Source organism: Penicillium atrosanguineum (assembly GCF_028827265.1).
Source record: "Penicillium atrosanguineum strain IBT 20685 chromosome Unknown utg000003l_segment0_segment0, whole genome shotgun sequence".
Classification (NCBI taxonomy): Eukaryota; Fungi; Ascomycota; class Eurotiomycetes; order Eurotiales; family Aspergillaceae; genus Penicillium; species Penicillium atrosanguineum.
The window spans coordinates 758,608-782,922 of NW_026623135.1; the positions used below are offsets into that span (position 1 = coordinate 758,608).

Below are 24,315 nucleotides of genomic sequence, written 5' to 3' on the forward strand. Positions count from 1 at the left end.
ACCCCGTCTACCAACGTGAAGCGCCTTGCATTCCGTTTCCCTTTCATGCCCCCTGTCTCGACTACGAGAGCACATCGCTCCCTACTCCAAATTCCTTTCCAATTCTGTCTACTTCCTTTCCTCTTTGGGCAAGTCCCTTCCTCTCCTTCTCACATAATCCCACCTCACTACACTCCTTTCGCTTGACACCTCCACCTGTCAGTGCAGGAGCAAGTTTTCTCTTTGCATGTACATGAGCGGCAACTGCTGTGTCTATACCGGGCTACACGAGCCGGCTTCCTTTTCTCTCTGTTTGTTCGAGCGCGTCTCTTCTAGTGGTGTTTGTATAGTTCTATCCAAAATTTTCTTGTTACCCAGCGTCCTGAGTTGAGCTTTTAGGTCTGGACACCTTTTAAGCGCCGGTGCAGTTCTTGTTCTCGAATGGATTCCGTTGTTGATATTCAATACCCGCAAAAGGTATTTAGATTTATTCAATATCTTTCTACTCGCGTATTCCGTCCACCTAGTTGGGCTACTTGGTAAGTGCTCCCTTCGCTTCCAAGGTCGTCATTGGCTGGGTATAATGATTTTCGTATATACTGTCTGTTCCATTCATAATCCAACACAATGGACAATTAAGCAAACAGCTATAGCAGTTTCCCTTGCAGAATATTTACATTATTTACTTCTTCATCTCCTGGTCCTTCTCTTGAATCATCTGCCGCGTGATTTCCTGATTCCCAGCCCGGGATGTTTTCCACGGCTTCACACCCGAGTAGAAAAGATCGTCGATCTGCTCCAAAGACAGTGTAGCAGTCTCGGGTACAAGCACGAATACCAAGATGGCAATGATGATAGTCACGCCAGCGTAAAAGTATCCAACATTCGGTCCCATGTTACCGTAATCCGGATCCAGCATGTAAGGCGTCCAAAAAGTCGCACCGAAAGAGAAAAGGCCGTAGAAGAAGATGGTATTCGCTTGACCGTATGTGCGAAGTGCAACGCTGTGCATTTCCACCGAAGCCAGGCCGGCACTCGGTGCAATAGTTCCGCCGAATATAAAGGCCCATAGACAGAGCAAAATTACAACGACCATCTTTGCAATCTGGTCGTCACTTCCTAGTGCTGTGTTGATTGAAGATAGAATGAGCATGCATGTTGCCATAGCACTGTAGCCAGTCAAAATGGCAACTCGTCGTCCGGCATATTCCACAACAAGTGGCCCGATCAAGGCTCCGGCCAGAATGCATAACCCGATTATCACGTTGATGAGGAATGGGTTGCTGATACCGACACCCTTCAGGAAGGTAGTTGCATATGGCTGCACGAACTGGATTCCAGTAATAGATAGCCCAACCATGATCAAGGCAGAGGCTAATGTTCGGCGGATTTGACTCGACTTGTAGATCTCAAACCATGAGTTAGTTGCCGCGGCAGCTCGCTCCTCTTTGATATGAGACATGATGTCTTCAATCTGGACCGTAATCTCAGGAGAATCTGCAGGGATGCGATACAAAATGCTGAAAGCCTTTCGTGCTTCATCTTCTTTCGTATTATCGTTGTTCAAAATCCATCGTGGAGACTCGGGGAACATGAGGATGCCCGCACCCAAAATGATTCCCAACGGAATCTGGCATAGAATAGGTGTCTTCCACTGCCAGTTGTTTCGTGGCTCAAACTGAGTAGAGCCCGCACACACCGCGCCTGAAGCAACATTGCCCAAGGCAAGCCCGACATTGTAGAGCGCCAGGGAAATGCCGCGCTTGCTAGCATCGATGCACTCTGAACCGTAGGTAACACTCGCCGAGATGAGTTGACCGATCCCAATGGCGCTGATACACCTGCAAACCATGTAGTGCACGAAACTGCCAGTTCCTCTTCCTCCTGTGCCCAGCATTCCAGCAGCACCGATGATAGCAAGCATGCAGCCGATCTGGATGGCGCCCCGGCGACCGGTGTATCTGCCTGAGATGCCCGAAACACCGCCTCCTATCCCAATGAATAGGAAATTCAAGCTGATGCACAGTGATTGTTGAAGGGGAGTGAGCAAACAGTGGTCGACAGGTTTGTTGGTCATCGGGTTCAATAGTTCAGTGCACGTTCCAAATGCCCTTTGATAGGAAGGCATGATCAACACGACGCCGACGTATCCATTATCAAAGTTCGCGATCCACGCTGAAAAAGAGACCCATAGAGACAATCTGAGCATAGCCCCTGTCGAGATAGAATGTTTCCCATCAGCGCGAATGACTGGAGGTTCAACGATGTCGATGTCATGCTCGGACTCTGCATAAGAGGCCCGCATGGTGAAAATCTTATAGGTGGAATTATTGCAGGACTCAGTTCTGGTATAGTTGGAAGACCTTAGTTTCCATTTGATCTGCAGACCAAAGCTGGGGCTTATAATACCCCTCGTAGTCTCAGTGTTCTGCCTGCATACCAGAGAAGCGCCTACATTTCCAGATGGATCATCAAAAATGCCAGCCATATATACTATCCAATAGGAGGCATCGATAGCCCCGAGTGGCTGATAAGGCCCTTGCTCCCATCAAGTTTGATCTCAAATCATTCCTCGCACGGTGAAATCAGTGTCGAATTAAAGTAGGCCAAGCTCCACAGGGCTGTTTCAGCCTGTAATGCTTAATTCCATATTGGTGCATGAATCAGATGTATCAAGTGACTTTCATAACACCGACAATGAGCACTTGGGCGACTTCCCAATGTAGCATAATATACTACAGATCCTTGGTTCCAAATGCCGACGTGATGGTGCCATCACCCGATCCCGACTAGGAGCACGGTCAAGCCTGGAAATCACAGTCTGACGGCATTTCATGGTAGTTCCTGAAACCTGGTCGGTTGATGACGACCTCCCAATTAATGACATAGTAATGTGCTCAGGTGAATTAAGGACGTCAATCAACTTCACCTCTACAACCGCGCACAAGATGCCGCACGAAACGCGATATAAGTATCTTCAGATCCAGGCGCAACTAATGTGGAGCTCTTCTGCTACACTAAAGACTTAGGTGCGTTGAATGAACAATATTGGAGATTGGAGAGAGCACATCTATCTCTAGAGACGGTATGTCCCTCGGAGCCGGCGAAACGCGCTTATGATTGCGTTCAGCGGGATCTTCGGTGGCATTTGACAGATTTTTGACTCCGGATGGACTGTACCAACCGGAGTGGCTGCTGTGGAAGAGAATTTCACTATTGTGAGAATTCACTCCCGGCCAATCCAATGAAGCGTTGGGGCCATTGCACTATTCAATGCAAGTATTGCTATCACATGCGGTATTTCTCGACTAGCTCGAAGGATCGAAAGTTATACCAACCGGACTGTTATATTGGTGATGAGAAGAAGCTAGGTTGGGATCCTTACAGTCTTGCTCTACATATTGCCTATGTATGGGGACCGAAGTCTCGCTAGTTTGGCGTTTTTGATTGCTCGCTATGCCTGGGCAGGGTATGCTAACGATTAATATGCATAACATAATAACTACATCGGTTTTTTTTCCCCATCCTAAGCTCATCACTCTACCACCTTTAACACCGATGTGTACCCGGTGGGTCCTATAGAGAGCCTTCCTGAGACCCGCTAACGGTAGGTCCCGCGTGGAGTACAGTAACTATATTAAGTAGATCGGATCATTTCCCAGACTTTACCCAGTTTTCCCAAGTCTCAGAAACTCTTTCCCTGACATCACTTTTTTCTGCTATAGTATGGACACCAATTTATAGGAGCAGTCTGCCGAACTGCAAATCAAATCTCTTCTTACTCGAGAGAGATACTACAGGGACGCTGCGCAATGGCAGAACCTACGCAATTCCTACCATCCCGATGCGTCGAAAACAGCAATCAAAATCACCTGGTAAGGGAATTGTAATTATCAACGTGATATTCAAATCTGACTTATCCCATCGATTGGGTTCGAAGGAAGTGTGGACGGCCTCGTAGCCGGTTCAAAAAAGCTAGCGCAAGGGGAACAACATCCTCACGATTTGCCTCATGCTCGTCCATTTCAACAGCAGCAATGAAAAATCCCTTGCAGAGTCTACTGGAAGCATCAATGCCCGATTCAAGCTCGCAGGAAATGAGTACGACTGCACACCATTCGCCCGATTCATCTCCAGACTGGAAAAGGTCAATGGGGAGTGGAAGATGTTGAGCTTGGATGCCATGTTTGAGAGGGACACCATTGCACCTGTTCATCCTATGAATTCACCTCCTGCCAGGCTCGACGTGGAGGCTTATCGGCCCAGTTATAGGTGTATTGCCTGGCAAGTAGCATCTAAGGGTTTCCAGGTCAGTAGAGATCTACCCGGCACGGATCGACCGGAATTGGTGAAGCGGCTCATAGATGAAAGTTATAAGTGGATTCAGCCGTAGCAATAGTCGTTCGTTTGACAAATCCATCATCTCTTTCATTTTCTCCCGAATGTTTTCTTTTGAGTAGAGTTGTATACTTCATGTAGATCACGTGCTATGAGAAACATCGGACTCCACCGGCGCCCGCAATCTTCCCCAAACAACCCACGATGGAGCTCTCGACTATCCTGATCATCACTGTACTCTTTATTGGTAAGAACCGCCCTGTGTCACCGCTCCGAACGGCAAACGCAGCAATACCCCTACTCTTCCGAGTAGTATAGAGCACTCTCAGTCTAAAACAACCCTAACACCCACCTGCAGCCTTCCGAGTATTCCAAGCGCGCCGCGACGCCTCGAAGCCCATGATGTCGCACGGAAAGGTAGCCAACATTGACAAGTCAGTAAACCCCGTACCAGGAGCCGAGATGATAGGATGGGGACAATCGAAGTCTAACACGACGCACGGACAGCCTCGCCATTTTCAAGGCCCTCACCTCCGAAGGTCCTACCGTCGTGGACTTCTATGCTACCTGGTGTGGACCCTGCCGCGCTGTGGGCCCCAAGGTCGGCGAGCTGAGCGAGAAATACACGAATGTGCGCTTTATTCAGGTCGATGTTGATAAGATGCGTGAGGTTGCATCGCAGTTCCAGGTTACTGCTATGCCTACCTTTGTTTTCTTGAAGGATGGCAAGGAAGTTGGTCAGCGGGTGCGTGGTGCCAATGTTGGTGCCCTGGAGGCGGGCATTAAAAGTCTTGCTGCATAATTTATACCATTGCAAGGAGAATTGGAGGTAGTCAGGAGGGTAATGTCGCCCCATTCATAATACGAAGAACAAACATGACCTTTCCCGTCTGTCTGGGATCGATTTTGCTTGAACGCTGTTCAAGACTAAGTATGTATGACCCATCGCATGAAAAGGTGTTGGTCCAGGGCAGTCCATAAAGTAGAAGAGGGAGGCATAGAAGCAACGTACCTTTCTTCAATTGAAGATCCCGATTCGAAAAGCCACACTGAAAATGCTACGATGCACAAGATTTTGGAAAAGAAATTATGTATTAAGCGGAGATATCATTACTTCTATGAGCGAGCACAAAAGAAAACAATCTCACAAAACGGACAAGAAGAAATCGAACATTAGGTATATCACAGGACACTTCCAACCCCCAGAAAACCAAAGACTCGAAGCAAAGAGCTTATAGGATGGAGCCGAGGGCAACACAGGGAAGGCCGGCGCCGACCAGATCGCTGGAGGCGGTGGAGGGAGAGCTGGCACAGCAGGCCACGTTCTGCTTGCAACGCTGGTCGAGCAGGTCCTGGATGGGGACAGCGATCAAAATGGGGACTGTGGATTGTTAGTTTCATGGCCATTGATAAGGATGTTGGAGAATACTGACTCTGGACGTCCAGCTTGGAGCACTGGTCGAAGATACCAGCACCATCAGCACCGGAGCCGGTACCGATGAGGTTGGAGAGGAGGCCAGCACCAATGCCAGAGTTGACATCAGTGGTGTCACCAGCGTAGACAGCCTTGTTACAGCAAGAGAGCTGAGCCTGGTCACCACACTTGGACTGGGCCTCCTTCACGGTCATGCCCTTGGGGACCTTGAAGCGAACATCGGCGGAGTTCTGGCTCTCCAGAGTGGGCATAGCAACAGCCACGGAGGCGAGAGCGAGGGTAATAGCGGTCAGAGAGAACTGCATCTTGAAGGTAGGATTAAAGATTAAAATCTTTAATAAAAGATCAAAAAGAGTTTTGTAGGAACTGGATGGTAGAGAAGAGGAGGATGGAGAAGTGTGTGATGAGAAAGCAGAAGACCCCCGAGGTCACGCCTTTTATCTCTAGGAATCCGATTGTTTGGGTCAGTGTTTGCTGTGACCTTTTGGCTCGATATCCAAAAACATTACTGCCATTTCTTGGTCTTCGGAATGCCATCCGTAAGGGGGCAGGAGCCACACTTGCTTGAGCTTCTAGTTTTCTGGACCCCTTCATTGGTTGACAATTTACTCCGGAATTTACTGTTCAATCAGAAGGCCCCTTTACTCCTGAAAATGACTGGGCCCTGCATTCCAAACCCTACGGGTGGTATCTACGGAAGCTACCCTACAGAAATGATTAATCTTCATAACGTCCCATTCACTGACTACATCACATTCATTGGTAGATCGAGCCCTAGTGAACTAATGGACTAAGGCTTGTACTTTGGAACTCAATTCCTTCTAGGGATGCCACTGTTCTAGAATAAGCAATCAGGGTCCTGACATGTGGACTTCCTAAGCAACGTGTAAAGAATGCTCTAACCACACCAAACCTCCCACCGGAGCTGACGTCGTCTCACTCTCACTGGTGGCTTACAGGCGCAGCTTGGTGGCGCAAGGTACCTCAGTGGCTTCGGAGAAATTTTACAATCTCTTTCTCGGAATATATGGATCTCATCTTGGCTTGTGGTTCCGGTTTAATACATACCAGAAATGAGTCAATTTAAATCCCGAAATATTAGTGCAGATACTAAGCCCTGAGTCGTGACCCTACCCAGGACTGTGGATCGATCAGAAGTTCGATCGAGATCTTAAATAAACCCACTCGAAATCCACTTGAAGGGCATTCAGCGGTGCCCGCGCCCTGTCGATCATCCTTGGGCCGGACTGGATCAGAATGCCTCCCGGTTACGATGGGCGACCGATAAGATCTGCACATTATATCTCCTAGATACGGATTGTAAGATCCGTCTTCACAAGGAAAGAATGGATGGTCACCCTGCGGACTTTATCATCTGCGGCGGAGCACATGTTATAACCACCATAGTCGATTAACCATGAGGGAAATGAAGGAGTCTAAGATTACTTGCAATTTCTACAACCAAGAACTTGAACAGTTCATTTTTTTAGAGATATGTGATGAGGATACCATATGGTAGTCAACTGAATGGAGATTGTAATTCTAGGGACAACCCCTTGATCGCCGTATCTGTAGTCGAGTCAGGACTCAGCTCCGAACGGGTATGCTACAATGTAAACTTCCGACTTACTCTTTCCCGTGCACTAGATGCGAATATTGAATCAAAATAAAACCCATCGAAGTTGCCAGCAAGATAGCTGGCTTAGGACCTAACTTGCGATAGGTGCGATTCAAGACAAAAAACCTAAATAGGAAATACGCTAGCCGCATTAGGAGTACCGTGTAGTATTGTCCTGTCGCTCTTCTACAATAAGAGCCTCCTTTAAATACTATCGCCAAATCCAGGCTGTGGATATGTATGCTCTCAATCACTTAGGTGATAAATATCGGATCCGTCATGTAAAAAGTTTGATGTTTGGGAAATAGTGGTGATACTCTATGAATATGATTGTAGTGTAGAATATATATCAGCCTTTTTCCAGGGACCTCGAGAGATGATGAGACAAAACAACCTATACGGCTGTGAGAAAAAAAAAAAAAAAAAGAGTACAATTGCATCTCAAGCCCGAGATATGCATCATCTGCATGTTGCGTAAGCTCTGAGCATGATGCTGAGTCGTATCTAAGCTCGTGCGGGCGATGAATTTAGCCCGTTACTCAATTAAGCGTCCTTGTTGCACATGCTCTAACCGTATATGGAATAGCGCGCCCGCCTTAGCCAAGTTTACGAGAAGCTTTGAATATTGAACGTGGATGAACTAGAGCATAAGGATGACGACTGAGTCTGCCCGTAGCCAAGATCAGAGGTCTGTATATGTCCTGTAATGATATGAGAATACCTTATTCAAGTCTACTATGAGCATTGAATCCATCACAAACAAGTGTATTCAATCAACACCACCACTTTAATTCTCAAGAACAAAATCAAATATCACACCACTCGCCAATGTATCTAGAAATAGTGTATTCTTGGCGCTACAGACGGCTACACCAACCCCTACCATGCTTACACCCTCCTATCCTCCTATCACGGAACAGAGTACGCGGACTCTACTGCAGGCGTTGGGAATCTATCGCGACTCGATTCGCATCATTCAAGGACTATGCAGCTTTCGGTTCACGATTGGCTGTGGCTCCTGGAACGGGGACTGTGCGGGCGATGAAGTATGTGGCGTTGTTGAGTAGGCCTATTGAGGCGATGTTGACTGTCGCGTGCGGAAAAGTTGAGAAGATGGAGACGAGGGTTTCTGGAAGCGGGGTGGGGAGAAAAGGGGTGGTTACTGTTCGGTCTGGTCTCTTGGCTGGCGTTGTGAGTTGGCAAGGGGTTATGATAACTGTCGAAGACCCTTCATGCTTTTCAGTCAGAGCTTCAATCTATGCATAGTGATTAAATGGGATTATGGTACACTGATCGATGATTTGAATTGCAAATGAAGTTGATTTCAGTAAAAAGATCTATAAGTCTCGTCTATCTCTTGATGCAGCAAATGCTTCCAATAATTTTCAAGAGAACAAGCAATCCAAATCGTGAACATGAATCGGTCCGGTCAGATCTTGACCGCTGAGGGGAATCATAGTAGAAAATAAGCATTAAAAGCAATATTGCAAGGGTTGAAACGCTTTCAAAAACAATGGTTGAACAACGCCACCAACAACGCCGAAGCTCTGCATAACCTGACTGACCAAGAGATGAAAGTATGGGCCACCTTTGAAGACTGTACAAGGGGGAAACGATATTGAACTCGCATGTACAATGAGCAATGTCCTCGACGCAAAGATTCGTGACGGTCGTGGAACGGTCATGGAAAGATGCATATTATAGGAAAGTGCTTAAGAATCAGGGAACGGCTCGGGGCGGTCCAGCTGCATACTCTTGCGCTCCTCCTTGACCTTCTTCTTCTCCATCTTCTTCATGGCTTCCTCAGTCAATTGCTGTCGGAAAAGTCGTTCCACAACCTCCTTCTTTCGGGTTCGTCGATCACCGATCATGATCATCACACCACCTGTGATATTGCAAGTGATGGAGCAGCAAAGGATGACGGTGGTCAAAGCAAATGGTCGCTGCCCTGGGTTTTCCATACTCCATGTGCAGGCACCCAGAGCCATCTGGAGAATCGAATGACAGTCGAGGATGACAACAATTGCGATGAGTAGCTGCATGGGGAAAGCATGGTGGGTCATAGTTTCGTGGGGTTTGTAGAACGTATGAGACTTAGCAAACTTGGTCTGGTGGTGCGCCAAGCGCAGCTGCTGACGAGCGTCGAGAACAGAGAATTCGTACTCGTCCTCTTTGGGCGTGTCTCCAAACTCGACGTCCACGTCCTTCTCTTTCTGTTCGGGGAGATCGTTTTTGTCCTTCAGATTGGGGAGCGCCTTCTTGCGGCGGATCTTCCAAGTCAAAAAGGTGTAATGCGCGATGAAACACATGTGATAGGTATCTACAGCTCGGAAGGGAGCCAATCCATCACCCATGATGGCGAAGAGTGCGACCAGAACGTTGTCGATGATGTTGATGAGGTAGGATTGCCTTCCGCCGACGTTGATCCAGCCTAAATGAAGAAGTCAGTAGGTGCCCCTAGTAGGATGGGTTCATCGTCAATAAGACTCGTACCGATCAAGAAAAGCACCCATGCGAGGCCGAACAGAGTGATCAGGGTTGCATAAAGAGTGACGAGGAATCCCAGTGCTGTACAGCCAATCAATTAAATTAGCAAGATTCGGAGCATGTGAGGACAGTGGAGCATACGCTTTCGGATATATTGTCCAAAGCCCTTCATTGACCGCTTGAACTTGGAGCGACGAGAATGCAGCATGTGTCGAACATGATCATTGAGCTCCATAAAGTCTTCCCGTGTCCATCCCTCGAGCCCATGGCCTTCAGGCAAAACTGCGTAGCGAGGACCCGGCAGTACGGAAGACATACTCGTAAACGGACGAAGTTGATCCAATGTTGGCCGTTGCTGGAGTTTACTGTCCTCGGACATCTCAGCGTCAGCTTCGTCCGTTGTGGTCGCCTGTTCTTCATCCGAAGAAGGCGGGTGTCGCGTGAGCGTGTAGGTGGGCATGCGGTTAATCCAGCCACCCAGGTTGGGCACAAACAGCGAGTTCTGAACATTCGTGAGGGTAGACAGCGCAGAAACCTCAGGATCTAGTATGGGTGAGAGAGTTAGTGTCTTGAGCCACTGCCTTATCGAACGGGGCTTACCGATAACGTCCAGTACGTCCACCACTTGGGGCGCATACTCGTTCCTGCGTTGTTCCTCTTGCGTGGCCAGCGTCGGGGGTGCTCCTGATACGGTTGATGCTCGATTACGGGAGAAGCGATTGAGTGCCGCTTGACTAGTGCGTCGCAGCAGATTCCGAGAACCTGGTCGTTGCGCGACCGGAGGCGGCGGCTCGAGATGCTCGGGAGCATGCTGTTCACCTACGCTCATTGGGGTGAGTGGCATCGGAGATGATTCTTCCGATAGTGGCATCATCCGGATAGGAGTTGCCACCTGCGGAAGGGTGTTTGGTGGGGATGACCATCGCCCTGGGCGCGGCTCAGAGCTGCTGCGTCGGCGACCGTGGACAGACTCATCTTCTTCGGCGACAGGAGATTGTATGGTCGGGTGGTGAGCGGCGGAGAGCCCGGGTTGTTGTTCCGGTTGCTGCGAGTTGACCGTGTCCAAGGAGGAGAAGGAACCTAAGCGCGAGAGCCGGATACTGGGGCGACGTGCACGATTCGAATCGCCGTGAGTATGAAGAGTTGCTAGCGGTGGCCTCCTAGGAGACACGGATGAAGACTCAGGAAAGGGTTCGGTTGATTGCGACTCCGGTGCCCCAGAGTGGACGGGCTCGATGCGATCCCGATCCATTGCGGGTCAGACGGGGAAGCGAAGGGTGGCTGGGAAGGAAAGAGAAGGGCAGTTGGAGGAATGCCAACAGATACAATAAGCCCAGCCCCCTAAGACATGAATAGTGAAATCACGTCCAAGTTAAAGTCCAGTCAAAGTGGACAGGGTAAATTGTGAAGTTGAAGAAAGCTTAGACTTTGGTTTTGGAATAGAAACCCTTGGAGGGAGAGCCTTAGTCATCGCCGAATCTTGTTTTCGTAGTGACGACGAGGTGGAGTTTCTGCCGTGTCTGCGCTTGTAACTATCGTGCTGATCTTTTCCAGCCCTTGGGTCACTGCAGCCGATCATGGCAAATGCACCGCACTGACCATTTCGCAACATCGTACGTACTACGTACTACAGTGGGTATCATGCAAAGCAAGCTTGGCGTGATACTTCCTGGTGGCAAATAACACAATTAAGAGCATGGGAACGTGGGAACTAATCGATAAGCCGACTCCACGACTCCACGACTCCACTTTGCTTGAGCTTGGCTGTATTTAGATAAGGGGCTGCAAGGACTGACATCGATCGGGGTCACCAGAAACCTATCGACATTTACAATGTCTTCCGAGATGGTAGTTGATGTATTGTAAGTTTGTAAGCCCCATTATAACATCCGAATGTGTCTCAGGTGGTCACGACGGTGTTTGCAGGAGTTCTCAGCAGTATGAAAAGGCTGTTTCCTCAACAAGTATCTTTGACTGTGTGCATTCTGTGCAAATCATATTTATGTACCTAGAGTTCTCGATATGCTACCCGCGGTCTACTGTTGTGTCGCCGATCCGCTCTATCATGACCTAGGTCCTATAACAAGAGGTCAATTTCCCGGACGACGATGTCGCACCGCAGTCTCCGCGGTAGTGCATTTTATGTGTCAAGCTAATCCTTACTGCGCCGATCAGTCGGTACTTGAATCTTGTCGAAGTTCGAGCCTAAATACAATGAACACGATTAGCATCTTGATCTGCACCAAAGCAAAGGTTGTGCCGAAGCAGAAGCGGGCACCATAGGCGAATGGCATGTAATATTTTTCTCCATTAGCGAGTGCTGAGCCATTCCGTTGTAACCATCGGCTAAGCGGTACGCATAAGGATCATCAAAGAAGACAGCATTATGACGCAATGCCAGTATTGAAGCGGAAACGGTGACCTAGATGATATAATGTGTCATTAGGCCGTTCTAGCACGTGAGTAGATACTCAATTGATGTAGTAGAAACACCATTGTAAAGCCCATGACCGCAATCCTCGTACATAGCCACCATTTCCATTTTCTGACAAGGCAAAGCTCTTCATATTCAAATCCCCAGAACGATACAGAAACCGTTTGGATACAGAGAAGGCAGTCAAGATGGTGACCCGGGCGAATGCACCCGGCATCTAGCTTTTTTTTCTCCTTTGATGTGAAGTCAACCCCTCGGGCTTCAGAGCAACATCCACATTCAAAAGTACAATGGCCAAGTCCTAATTTTCGTTCGGAGTTTGCATATGCGCTCCGGTCCCCACAGCACTGACATTCACGGCCACAGCAAACCCCATATTCTGCACAATTTCGGCGGAGCGTATCGCTGAGATACCACCTTGGGTTTGATCGACACTCAATGAACCCTCGTAGAGTAGGCCCTTTCAATCGATGCTTAAGTACTAGCCAGTTATACTGGTGAGTCCAATAATTTTTTTTCAGAACTCCTAAGCGTCGGTGCAACTCCCGTAGCCTTTCCGTTTCCACTGGCAGCGGTATGGTCTCTCTTGCAAGGAGCTCTTGGATTTTTTGAAGTAAACATTCCTCGCGTTGAGTTATGCGTCGAAGCTTAAGATCATGCTCAAGGATACTTGACATCAACTCTGTTGCGGGATATCCAGAAAACTCGGTGCTCATGGATTGCATCCATGATCTAAAGTCTTGTAAAGACCCAGTATCACCAGACCATAAGATCAGTTTCTCTATTATTTAGTGAACGGTTTCCATCTTCCGCACTGTGCCTTGTGAAGTATATATGACCTGCTGATATCTGGATGATCTGAATTCCGAATATTTGAAAAACTACATATGCCAACCAAGTCGAAAATTTGAAGGGGAATAGTAGATAATTATACATACCAATGTCGTCATTATACTTCATGACTCTTTGGCATCCGCCCTGGTACCATCCATGGATTGCTGACTTACAAAATAACACTATTGGCAGGTCGTGAACGTAAAGCCGCGTGCCCCTTTGGAGGCTTACTCATCTGAGGTTATCACCTAGGTAGCCGGCTGTAGGAAATTCACATGTATTCGCACCTTCCATCAAAAAGCACCTAAGAAATTGGAACAATAGTAATTTTCTAAATTTAGAGGATAATATTCGGTAGTTTCTTGGGATCTTAGAATTCCCGATCGCAACCAATAAGACCGCATTCTGCCTGACCCCTCCACGTTCTATTATAATGCGCTTCTCCGGTTTTGTTCTGGCTTGGCTCATTGGCCTTCTCACAGGCCTGATTTCTGCCTTTCTGGTTTTCCTGTTCCTCGACGCCCTGCTCAATTTGGAACCTGGCCCGCCCCGATCATTGGATGGACCGGATGGCTGAGATTGCTTTTTGTGGCGTTGCCATTTTTGCCTCTTTTCACGTATGAACGGTCCGATTAGAATGGGGACCTTTTCTGGTAAACTAACTATATGAATACGCAGAATGGACCAGGGAAACTCCCCTAGCAGGGATGTCGCAGTACAAACCACACCCATCGAGACTGGGGTGGATAGCTTCGCTCAAACCGATGAAACACCCCTTGGTGTAGTCTTGAGAGATGTCAGAATCGACACCCTTTTACCCCGGTTGGCAAGGCTTTTGGATGCTCGATTGGCGTCGCTAACACTGGGAGATGGAGAAGAAGGGGAGGAGGATGAAGATGGATCTCGGGTCCATGCAGCACTCCATTGGTTGGCCGACTCGGGGCCCGATTCGAGTGACGACGACAATAATGATGATTATGATGATGATGTGGAAGGGGACGCTCCTGGGCTCACAAACGGCCACTCCGGTCAGTGAGATACAAAGTATGGCACCGGAAGCCACTATCATGTGATATTAATACTTATACCATTATGGTATTTTGTCCGCAACAAATATAATTACTCTGCCAATGCCCGGGGAATAGACCCGTGGACTGGTTTCTGCTTCTGCAGTTGACACTCTTCCGCTTCATTGTACTCAAATGGATTGACCGTAGTAATATCACGCATGAAGCTCGAATAGTGCACCATCACTGCTCTACAATCAATGAATGGCTCATCGTCTCCAGTCTAACGTGGTATCAACACCAGAAGTGTACTCAAGTGCTTGAAGTATCGTCTCAAACATTCACGATGATAGTCTGGCTCTGCAGACTGGGTGGCACCAACGAAGTGTTGCGGAGATTGAGGATGGTTGTCAGAGTGGCCACTTGACAATCGAACAATATTGTATCTAGGATTTCAAGATTCAAGCACAGATGTGACCCTTGAGCGCTGGAGGGATCTTTTGATCTACTGGAAGGAATGTATTGTATGCGATCTGCATTGTATGGAGTTCTTGAGAATTGCACAATTGTAGAGTAGATCATGGTAGGCCAAGGAACATTTCTGTCTTATTCTATTGAAAAGGACCCTGCAAGGAAGCAATTAGATCTGATCTTGAACAATTGCAGAGTTTTTGTACGTAATATCGGGCAAGGCCTCTGTTTGGCGGATCGTGAAGATCAACGGGACGGCGAGTCATAGTGGAGCCGACTGAGGTGGAAGATCCCCCTGCCAAACCTATGTCTACTTATGTAACCAGGGTGGCATTTGGCGCATTTGGTGCAGGTTACTTCAGGCAGAATAATGATATATACGTCTCATTGTGAATTTTGATTTTCTGCAGAATTTAGCCAGTGAGTTGTAAGTGAGGTGTGAGGTAACAAGATTGCGGATCGAATGTCATAGTAACTAAAAGAAACTGGGTCTCTGGGCTCCATCATGACATCAAGTGGTTGCCTCGAGGACAAAGGCGGTGAAGATGGAAGGAATTGTAGTGCCCGAGTTTCCGAGTAGTTTAAGGGCAGATTGGGGGGTGTCACCGCCGAAGTCAAGCCTGTGGCACCCTAAGCTAGCACCTGAGCTCAGGGCAGTAAAAGTCACTCAGATCACCCAAACACGGCTAGCCCTTCACCGCCTCTCCTTTCCTTCCTCTCTCTCCCTTCCAAAGGTTCCCTCTTCCTTCCATCATAACAACTAACTCAATTTATCTTCCATCTTCCCCCACCATCGGTATCTAGGGCACCAAGCTACCCTGCTCCTTCCCTCCGTCAAGTTTTCACCCGCCTCCAGGCTTCAATCACCAAACCTTCCCGTTTGTTTGACACTTCACACGTTCGAGCCTTTTCCATCACGAACTCTTGTGTCTCACTTTCAAGATGTCCGTCGACGCCCTGACCACCGACATGGCTGCTGCCACCGTCAACGAAATCGCCAACACCAACGGCACTACCCCCGCCGCTACTCAGTCTGCCGATGCTGCGGCTGCTAGCGCCGATGAGGGCCGTCGTCTGTACATCGGAAACCTCGCCTATGCGACCACCGAGGAGGAGCTTAAGGAGTTCTTCAAGAGCTACACCATGTAAGTTGTGACGTGGTAGCTGGTCTTTCGGTTGAGAACCCCCCTCTGGAAGGCCCCGCAAGCTCCATGACTAACCTGGCCCGCAGCGAGAGCACCTCGATCCCGGTGAACCCCCGTACCAACCGCCCCGTTGGGTACGCCTTTGTGGATCTCGCCACTGCTCATGAGGCTTCCGCTGCCATTGAGGGACTTTCCGGCAAGGAGATTCTCTCGCGTAAGGTGTCCGTCCAGTTGGCCCGCAAGCCCGAGCCTGCGGAGGCCAAGGAAGGTGCTGCCAGCGGAGGCGAGGGTGCTAGCGGCAACGAGGGCCGCAAGCGCACTGGTGGCCGCGGTCGTGGCCGTGGTCGCGCTCGTGGCCGTGGCGGCCGTGTTGGACGCGGTCGTGGCGTACGTCATTCTCCCCTTCAACCCCTACCAACAAACACTGACAACAACCTGAAGGCCCAGGAGGGTCAGGAATCCACCGAGGCGACTGCCACCGAGGAGACTCCTCTGGTCGAGACCACTAATGAGAACGAGGCTGCTGGAGACGAGGGCAAGCAACAGGGCAAGGCCCGTGCCGCCCGCCCCCAGAAGCAGCGTGGTCCCCCCGAGGATGGCATTCCTTCCAAGACCAAGGTCATGGTCGCTAACCTCCCCTACGACCTGACCGAGGATAAGGTACGTGGCTAGTAGTTTGAGCTTTTCATTCCCCAAACTTCTCGTACTAATCGAGTCTACAGCTCAAGGAGATCTTTGCCGATTACAACCCCGTCTCCGCCAAGGTTGCCCTGCGTCCCATTCCCCGTTTCATGATCAAGAAGCTCCAGGCCCGCAACGAGCGCCGCAAGACTCGCGGTTTCGGTTTCGTTAACTTGGCCACCGAGGAGCTCCAAGCCAAGGCCGTCACCGAGATGAACGGCAAGGATATTGATGGCCGCACTATTGCTGTCAAGGTCGCCATTGACAGCCCCGGCAAGGAGGATGATGTCAACGCCGCTGCCGATCAGTACGAGGAAACCACTGCTCCTGCTGAGGAGAACACCGCCCCCGCTGCCCCCACCGAGGCCTAAATTCTCGCCGATTTCTTTACCCCGCAGATAACTTGCTGACTTGGCTTGAGGTTTGGAAGGGGAGGTCTTCGAACACGCGTATGATAACGTTACCCTTAGGATGATGCATCTAATGCGGTTGTTTGAAAGTTGATTCTGGGGAGAGAGAGGAGGGTGTGATGACCTTTTTTTACGGACGCCATGGACTATCACCATTTCGTCCATGCTGGAGAGGAGTTTCTTTTGTTTTGCTGATGCCTCCACCCTTAACGACCTTTGCCTTCTGTATTGTATCTTAGCACACATTTAACTCTTGATGACGATCTGCAATTGGAGGTTATTCGTAGCCGTAGTGTACTGTACGGAGTATTGTGGATAGCGTGCCACACTTGGCGATGACGCCAAGTTGGGGGCTACCCTTGCCGATCAGCGGACGGACAAAACACTCCTTCGCAACTCCGCTCAAGCCATCTTGCATAGTTCGTCTACCCTGCATCTCTCCCATTGCACGATCTCGGTGGAGCGATCGAAGAAAGGGGTTAGGCTCCAAATTACACCGACACCTAAACAGCGCCGACACTCAATCCGCCCTACTCTTGAACCACACTCGCTCGCCACTTCCCCGATTGTCCCTCGTTATACACACTACACACCATGTCTCGCATGTGGGAAGTCGACCCGGAGACAAGGACAAAGGTGCGTCTATGACCCTCCATTGGCCGCGATCGAGGCGTTCCAAGGCCTCAGCCACAGCCACGCTGCAAGGAGAACTAACGTGCAACCCGAACCAGCTCCTCCAAATCTCCAAAACCAACGGAAATGACAGGTGCTGCGACTGCGGCGCACCATCGCCTCAATGGGTTCGTGATATCCCCAACTCAACCCCATACCTCCATACCTGCCCCTCCCTGGATCCTGAACCCTGAACCCTGAACCCTGAACCCTGAACCCCGAAAACACAAACTAACAAACCAGCAGGCCTCCCCCTAAATTCGGAACCTTCATCTGCCTCAACTGCGCAGGCACACACCGCGGGCTCGGTGTGCACATCTCCTTTGTCCGCTCGATCACCATGGACGCTTTCAAGCACGCCGAGATCCAGCGCATGGAATTAGGAGGCAACGAGCCGTGGAAAGCATTCTACGACGCGCACACCATGACCATTTCCGAAGGCCGCACATTCGAAGACTCGACGATCAAAGAGCGATACGAGGGCGACGCAGGAGAAGAGTGGAAAGAGAGATTGTCGTGTAAGGTCGAGGGCCGCGACTACGTGCCCGGTCAGGAGAAGAAGAATAACACTGCTTCGCGATCGACTACACCGCTGAGTCTGGGTGCTGGGGCGACGACGGGGACTCGGACAGGATCACCTGCTGCGTCTTCGATTCGATCGCAGGATAGCGCGCGGGGCCCGACGAAGAAGGAGCAGAATGAGCAATATTTCTCGAAGCTCGGATCTGAGAATGCAGGGCGTTCGAATGCGTTGCCGCCGTCGCAGGGGGGCAAGTTCACGGGGTTTGGGGGTGGAATGCCTGCGCCTGCTGCTGGGGATCGGAAGTCTTCACCTTTGGGGGGACTCGGTGGCTTCGGGGGCTTCGGAGGAAACCAGCCGTTTGATGAGTTCCAGAAGGATCCCATGGGGACTTTGACGAAGGGGCTTGGGTGGTTTGCTTCGACTGTTGGCAAGAGTGCTAAGCAGGTCAATGATTCCTATCTACAGCCTACGGCTAAGCAGGTATGTATTAAACCACTTGGATGTTGAAGTTAGGTGCTAAAGATAGCTTTTCAGCTTGCCGAGTCAGACTTCGCTGCTCAAGCTCGCGTGCAGGCTGCTAGCTGGGGCCAGAACCTGCAGACCGGTGTCCGTGGTGCCGCAGATCAATTCAACCGTTTCGTTGAAGGTGAAGATGGCCGTCCTACGCGGTCTCGCGTTGACCCCGACCATAGTGATTTCTGGGATGACTTCTCGTCTCTTGGTGACGAGCGCCAAGCTAATGCCAATGGAAACGGCAACGGCAACAGACACCAGCGCAGCGGATCGCGATCTGATGTTATTGGTACTGCCGCGATGCGCAAGGGCCCTGCATCTACGCCGCTGGCAAACTCTACCATTCCTGTTGAGGCCAATGCTACTTCTGGGAAAGAGGGGACAGAGACTGGTGCGGCCATGGCCAAGGGCAAGGATGACTGGGATGACAACTGGTAGGTCATTTGCCGTATATATTAGGTAGGGGTTTGGTTAGTACAAGGTGTATTTACTACACGGTGGGTCTCAGATACCATGTTTATGGTCGGTGTTGATCCCTGTCTGGACTTGTATACTTTGTTTCGAATGAAGGGTCATCTCCCTGCTTGATGGGGGAAGACCTAACAGTGCAATTCAGATTATATCTTGGGTTGTGTTTTGATTTAAGTAGTGGTACATCGCAGGAGTGTGGTTATCACACAGTATAGTACATTATATGCATGCATGTAGAGAATCATGGACTTTAGAAGCCCCCTCTTAGCTCGGCAAGAACAGCCTTTTGTCTCGGAGCAGACATGTTCTCAAAGCGGTCGACGCTCATCACGAATGTGCCGCGGCCAGCAGTCAGACTGCGCAGGTGCTTGAGGTAGCCTACCATCTCCTTGAGAGGCACCTTGGCAGTAATTGTGCGCTGACGAGAAGCAGAAGCAGATAGCTCTGTACCAACAGACGCACTGGCAAAGGGGTCAGTGGGGGCATACACCCGCTTAGGATCAATAGGAGGGAAGGCGTCTTCTGGAGATTCAGAGGCGTCAGTCGCGGAGACTGGAATTTCCTCATCCAGTGAGAGAATGTGTCCACCTCTGGAAGATGAAATATCATGAACGACCGAGCCAAGACTAGCCTCGTCGACGCTGATGATGACGTTCATGACTGGTTCCATCACCACTGTCCCCGGCCCGACGAGGAGATCCCGAAGAGCGGCAGATGTTGCTTGACGGGCAGCAGCAGAAAGTGCAGATGTGGTAGAGTCACTGCCAAAGAGGTGCTCCGTCGCGTTGACAGTGAGAGTAACTCGGGTGTTGTGCATTGGAAAGGTAAACTGGGGTCCGCGAGCAAGGGCTGCCAACGCCCCATTCTGTAGGGCTGTGCGAAGAGCAGCGGTGTCCATACCTGGTGGGAGAAGCGGGCTGGTCTCCTCGTCCATTGTCTGCAGACCTGGAGCACGGATTACAATCTGATTACCTTCGAGCGTCTCGGCCAGAAGAGTGTCTTCGTCCGCAACTTCAGAGGCATCCTCTCTGTTGAAAGGTTCAACGATAGCAGTGCATCCTGCCTTGCCACGGCGACCCGCCACTTCCTTGTCAAAGATCTTCGTGATGATGGCAGATGCGCCGAGTCCAGACTCTCGGTATCCAATTTCAATCCGTCCCATAGAGGCCTTCGCCTTCATATCATTGATCAAACGATCCCGTGCGATCTCAAGATGAAGCTCGCCCATTCCACTCAAAAGAGTCTGGCCTGACTCTTCATCCACGCTGACGTGCAGACTGGGGTCCTCACGGAGAAGCAGAGCTAGGGATTCCTGCATGCGTTTTTCCTCGCCCAGGCTGTGCGGCTCAACACTAGTAAAGAAGACCGGAGGGGGAACATCGATTGGACGTAGCTGAAGGCTGGTGAGTGGCTCTGGGGGCGTGGCTTTGTTGCCTGCATAGGATACAAGGGTATCGCCAGTTCGAGCGTGCTTGAGTCCAACCACCACGCCGATGTGACCCGCAGAAATTGAGTCCACTTCAACTGCGTCATTAGCATACATCTTCAGTAGTCGAGGTGCGCGCTCAGAGAGATGTAGATTTGTGTTGAAAAGCAGGCTGTTGCGATCCAGCGAGCCAGAGTACACTCGTACATAGACCAACACGCCGCGCTTGGGGTCATTGACCACCTTGAATGCCAGTGCACAGCTTTGCAACTTGCCGATGGCATCTTTTGGATCAGCGTGTGTCACTGCCTTCTTCTTTTTCTTGCCCTTTGATGGAGCAGATGCTTGTTCGTCCTGTTCCACGATCAAGTCTCCGGAGAGCAACCGGCGTAGTCCTCCTTTAACACCGCCGATGCTGACCTCGGGATCGGGTGCCTCGGGTGGACTGGGGAGAAGATTCACCACGGCGTCTAGCAAAGGCTGGACACCCATGTTGCGAAAACTGGCACCAGCGAAGAGAGGCACGATTCGACTCGTCTGGTCAAGTACGCACCGCCGGAGACTGTCGACGAGGTGCATCGGCTCGATCGCCATGTGGTCTTCATCACATTCAAAGAATTTTTCCACAATAGTCTCATCCTGCTCACTCAGCAGTTCGACCAATGCAACCCGCGCCCGACGAAGCTCCTCTGCCAGAGCCGGCTCCTCAGCATCCAATTGCTGGAGATTCATCATTTTAACGGCCCGGCCATCCTCCCCTTCCTTCCACCGCAGTCCCTGAAGATTGACTGCGTCTGCAATGCCAACAAAAGCCCCATTGCCGCCTTCGAACCAGGGAATATGGCATACCGCTGGGTATACAGACAAGCGGGAGCTGACCTCGCGCACCGTACGGCCAAAGGCAGCACCGTCGCGGTCAAGCTTGTTCACATAGATAACTCGTGGAATCTTATACGTACTTGCTTGATGCCACACTTGCTCCGTCTGGGCCTCAACACCAGCTACACCATCCAAGATGCAGACCGCACCGTCCAGGATACGCAGGGACCGCATGACCTCGAATGTAAAATCGGCATGTCCAGGCGTGTCAATGAGATTGATCGTATGTGAGTGGGCTGAGCGTGGCAGAGACTGATCTTGCGGGCTTGATGATGCCCCATTTCCATCTCCAGGAGGCCAATGGAATGTGATGGCAGCCGACTGAATAGTGATACCACGTGCACGTTCCGCAGGCAGGAAATCAGTTACCGTCGAGCCTTCATCCACATCACCAATTCGCCGAGTGAAGCCGCTGTAGAACAGCATGCGCTCGGTGGTCGTTGTCTTGCCGGCATCGATGTGGGCGATGATCCCGATGTTGCGTGTTCGGTCCAATGTCTCGCTCTGCCACCTTGAGAGTGACGTAGAGAAATATCTTGGCTGAATTTTAGAAGAGATGAGGCTCTTCAGGTGGTTGGTTTGGGTCCTATAACAATGCGGGCCTATACAACGCATCCTAGGCCGGGGAAGGCGTGACAATAGAGTCATGTCCATGCCTGCTGATGGCCAAACAACGAACTTTCTATGTCTATTAGATGCCAGAAGACATGCGGTCCGACCTGTGGTCGACGTTGAAGCTAAGGAAGGAAACGCGGAGCTGCTACTCGGCCGGGCTTGGCACACCTTCCCTCTTCGCCCATACGTAACCGACTCCTCCAACTCAACATCCCAGTCCCCAGACTGTCCGTGATCCCAACCCTCATTTTGCTTGTACAATTTGTTATGCGCTTCTAAAAGCGCCATTACTATTTATTCCAAGCTGCCAGAGGTAAGTTCCCAGCTGTCTTGGAGCTACCTGAGGGTCATTGTGGGGGTCAATCCCCAGCCATTAATACTGACGCCTGCCATGAACTAGCAGCTCCTCCCCTTTCCCCGTGAGCACGCCCCTTAAGTCCAATTTCAACCAGGATGGACTACTCTTCCTTCTCCAACGATCCCGAGCACTCTGCGGGCGCTTCGCCTTGGGGTTCTCCGCGCGCCGACCGAACTACGTTCCCCACCTCCGGCACGAGCGACATCCCGTCATCCCCGTTACCAGGGCAGGTACAGTCCGCGGAGGAATCGGAGAGAGGCCATGAGGTTGAGCCTCAATCCCCAGACCTTTCTGCGCAGCTGCAGAGCGCTCAATTAGGTGACCCGGACTACCCCGAGGAGCAGCCCCCGTTCGCACAGCAATCCCCAATACCAGACTACCATCAGTCACAATCCCCCGCACGCTACCAGACCGGCCTACGGCAGCCAAATTCCCGGCCTGCTGCACCTGTGTATAAAATTCAGGGCAAGATCACTGGTCTAGAGAGGACGGGGAAGAAAGACCCTATCCTTCGCTTTGATGTCCACGTGCGTTGACTCTTATGACGAAGGCAGATGCGCACAGACAATGGCTGACTCTCTCATTCCTGATATACAGACCAATATTCCCAAGTTCCGCACGACTCAGTACCGCGATGTTCGCCGCACCCATTCCGAGTTTGCTAAGCTTGCCGACCACTTGATTTCTGCCAACCCGGAAGCATTTGTTCCTGCCCTGCCGCCGCCCGTGACTCCGGCTGGCGCAGGTACCGATGAGGACGAAATTAGGGTCAAGGCCTCAATGCAGCGATGGCTCAACTGTGTCCTCAGCAATGAGATCCTCATCCAAGACGACGAGGTGGTGCTGTTTGTGGAGAGCGACTTTGGATACAGCCCGGTTCTGCGCATGAAGCAGCCTGCTACTGGCGTGCGACGTAAGATGCTGAAGCAGTTTGCGCCGCCACCAGATGACACCCCTGAGCTCCAAGCTGCTCGCCCCACTGTTAAGCTGTTTTACTTGGGATCTATGGACTCGAGCCACAAGGTTGACCGGATCGTCAAAGCTCGCCGAGGTATGCTGTCATTGAACACCTTTTTGCTCCACAGTGTCCCATCTAATGCTCTCCGTTATAGGCCTGGGATTGGCCGAGTCTGACTTCGGTATTAAGATGGCGCAAATGCACGTGCAGGAGACTCATCCTGGCCTGAGCCTGGCCTATCGCAAACTAGGCAAGGTCATTCAGACGATGGGTGACTTCCACGCCGTCCAAGCGACTGGTGAGGCTACTACCCTTGGTGAGCCACTGGGTTACCATTCTTCAGATGCCTTGATTGTCAAGGAAACTTTAACCAATCGTCACATTCTGTTGCGCGAACTCCTTCAAGCCCGACAAACCGCACAGAGTAAGCGGGCCGCTGCAGACCGCTTGAAGGTCAGCTCGTCCGTCCGCCCTGACAAGGTCGACGAGGCAATCAACGCACTGGAAGAGGCGCAGAGCCATGAGGATTATCTAACCAAGCGTACCCAGCGCGTGACTACAAATCTACTCCAGGAGAAGCGTCGCTGGTTCGATCGAACCACTGCCGACCTGTTGTTCAGCCTCCGCGAGTATACCATGCGCCAGATTGAAGCTGAGCGACGCACCCTGGCTACTCTGGAAAGTGTTCGACCTGATATCCGTGCTATTGATGCCTCTGGTGGCTTGAGCCGACTGGGCCGCGAAGCACACCCCGCCACCCGTCGGTCTAATATGGCATCTAGCCAAGGTCCGAAGGGTGATGCCTGGAGCGGTGTTCCTCGCCGTGTCGACAGCACGGGCCGTAGCTTGAGTGGCAGCTTCCCAGCTCCCAATTTGAACGATGATGAGGATGAGGAGAGTCATCCCGAGACTGCCCAGGGCCGTGTGCGATCTACGAGCCAGGTTGAAACGATTGCCGAGGACGATGATGATCGCCTGGATGCCCGTAACGCTGCCAGCCGGCTGGCCACCAGCACATTCTGATCGGGGTGATGGATTGCATTGATTTTGTACATGTAGCC

The 24,315-nt window shown here is 50.8% G+C and overlaps 10 protein-coding genes across 10 annotated transcripts; 6 read left to right on the forward strand and 4 right to left on the reverse strand.

Moving 5' to 3' along the window:
• Positions 1-661: 661 nt before the first annotated feature.
• N7443_003694 (uncharacterized protein) lies at positions 662-2,284 on the reverse strand (the record flags this gene model as incomplete). The annotated part of the gene is made up of 1 exon (XM_056883750.1): positions 662-2,284. One exon carries the CDS (start codon positions 2,282-2,284, stop codon positions 662-664), a length of 1,623 nt encoding a protein of 540 aa, XP_056742028.1.
• Positions 2,285-3,991: 1,707 nt separating this feature from the next.
• On the forward strand, positions 3,992-4,372 carry N7443_003695 (uncharacterized protein; the record flags this gene model as incomplete). The annotated part of the gene is made up of 1 exon (XM_056883751.1): positions 3,992-4,372. One exon carries the CDS (start codon positions 3,992-3,994, stop codon positions 4,370-4,372), a length of 381 nt encoding a protein of 126 aa, XP_056742029.1.
• A 149-nt stretch (positions 4,373-4,521) lies between these two features.
• On the forward strand, positions 4,522-5,119 carry N7443_003696 (thioredoxin family protein; the record flags this gene model as incomplete). The annotated part of the gene is made up of 3 exons (XM_056883752.1): positions 4,522-4,564; positions 4,676-4,751; positions 4,825-5,119. The coding sequence occupies 3 exons, from the start codon at positions 4,522-4,524 to the stop codon at positions 5,117-5,119; spliced, it is 414 nt and encodes a 137-aa protein (XP_056742030.1).
• A 430-nt stretch (positions 5,120-5,549) lies between these two features.
• N7443_003697 (hydrophobin family protein) lies at positions 5,550-6,057 on the reverse strand (the record flags this gene model as incomplete). Its single annotated transcript, XM_056883753.1, has 2 exons — positions 5,550-5,698; positions 5,751-6,057. The coding sequence occupies 2 exons, from the start codon at positions 6,055-6,057 to the stop codon at positions 5,550-5,552; spliced, it is 456 nt and encodes a 151-aa protein (XP_056742031.1).
• Positions 6,058-9,082: 3,025 nt separating this feature from the next.
• N7443_003698 (DUF2985 domain-containing protein) lies at positions 9,083-11,109 on the reverse strand (the record flags this gene model as incomplete). Its single annotated transcript, XM_056883754.1, has 4 exons — positions 9,083-9,801; positions 9,864-9,938; positions 9,999-10,400; positions 10,458-11,109. 4 exons carry the CDS (start codon positions 11,107-11,109, stop codon positions 9,083-9,085), a joined length of 1,848 nt encoding a protein of 615 aa, XP_056742032.1.
• A 2,695-nt stretch (positions 11,110-13,804) lies between these two features.
• N7443_003699 (uncharacterized protein) lies at positions 13,805-14,161 on the forward strand (the record flags this gene model as incomplete). Its single annotated transcript, XM_056883755.1, has 1 exon — positions 13,805-14,161. The coding sequence occupies one exon, from the start codon at positions 13,805-13,807 to the stop codon at positions 14,159-14,161; it is 357 nt and encodes a 118-aa protein (XP_056742033.1).
• Positions 14,162-15,545: 1,384 nt separating this feature from the next.
• On the forward strand, positions 15,546-16,800 carry N7443_003700 (RNA-binding protein; the record flags this gene model as incomplete). The annotated part of the gene is made up of 3 exons (XM_056883756.1): positions 15,546-15,748; positions 15,835-16,408; positions 16,471-16,800. 3 exons carry the CDS (start codon positions 15,546-15,548, stop codon positions 16,798-16,800), a joined length of 1,107 nt encoding a protein of 368 aa, XP_056742034.1.
• A 633-nt stretch (positions 16,801-17,433) lies between these two features.
• On the forward strand, positions 17,434-18,985 carry N7443_003701 (GTPase-activating protein GCS1; the record flags this gene model as incomplete). Its single annotated transcript, XM_056883757.1, has 4 exons — positions 17,434-17,475; positions 17,520-17,643; positions 17,802-18,514; positions 18,569-18,985. The coding sequence occupies 4 exons, from the start codon at positions 17,434-17,436 to the stop codon at positions 18,983-18,985; spliced, it is 1,296 nt and encodes a 431-aa protein (XP_056742035.1).
• A 283-nt stretch (positions 18,986-19,268) lies between these two features.
• N7443_003702 (mitochondrial elongation factor MEF2) lies at positions 19,269-21,977 on the reverse strand (the record flags this gene model as incomplete). The annotated part of the gene is made up of 2 exons (XM_056883758.1): positions 19,269-21,909; positions 21,961-21,977. The coding sequence occupies 2 exons, from the start codon at positions 21,975-21,977 to the stop codon at positions 19,269-19,271; spliced, it is 2,658 nt and encodes an 885-aa protein (XP_056742036.1).
• Positions 21,978-22,391: 414 nt separating this feature from the next.
• On the forward strand, positions 22,392-24,277 carry N7443_003703 (retromer subunit VPS17; the record flags this gene model as incomplete). Its single annotated transcript, XM_056883759.1, has 3 exons — positions 22,392-22,823; positions 22,894-23,347; positions 23,409-24,277. 3 exons carry the CDS (start codon positions 22,392-22,394, stop codon positions 24,275-24,277), a joined length of 1,755 nt encoding a protein of 584 aa, XP_056742037.1.
• Between the last annotated feature and the right edge of the window lie 38 nt (positions 24,278-24,315).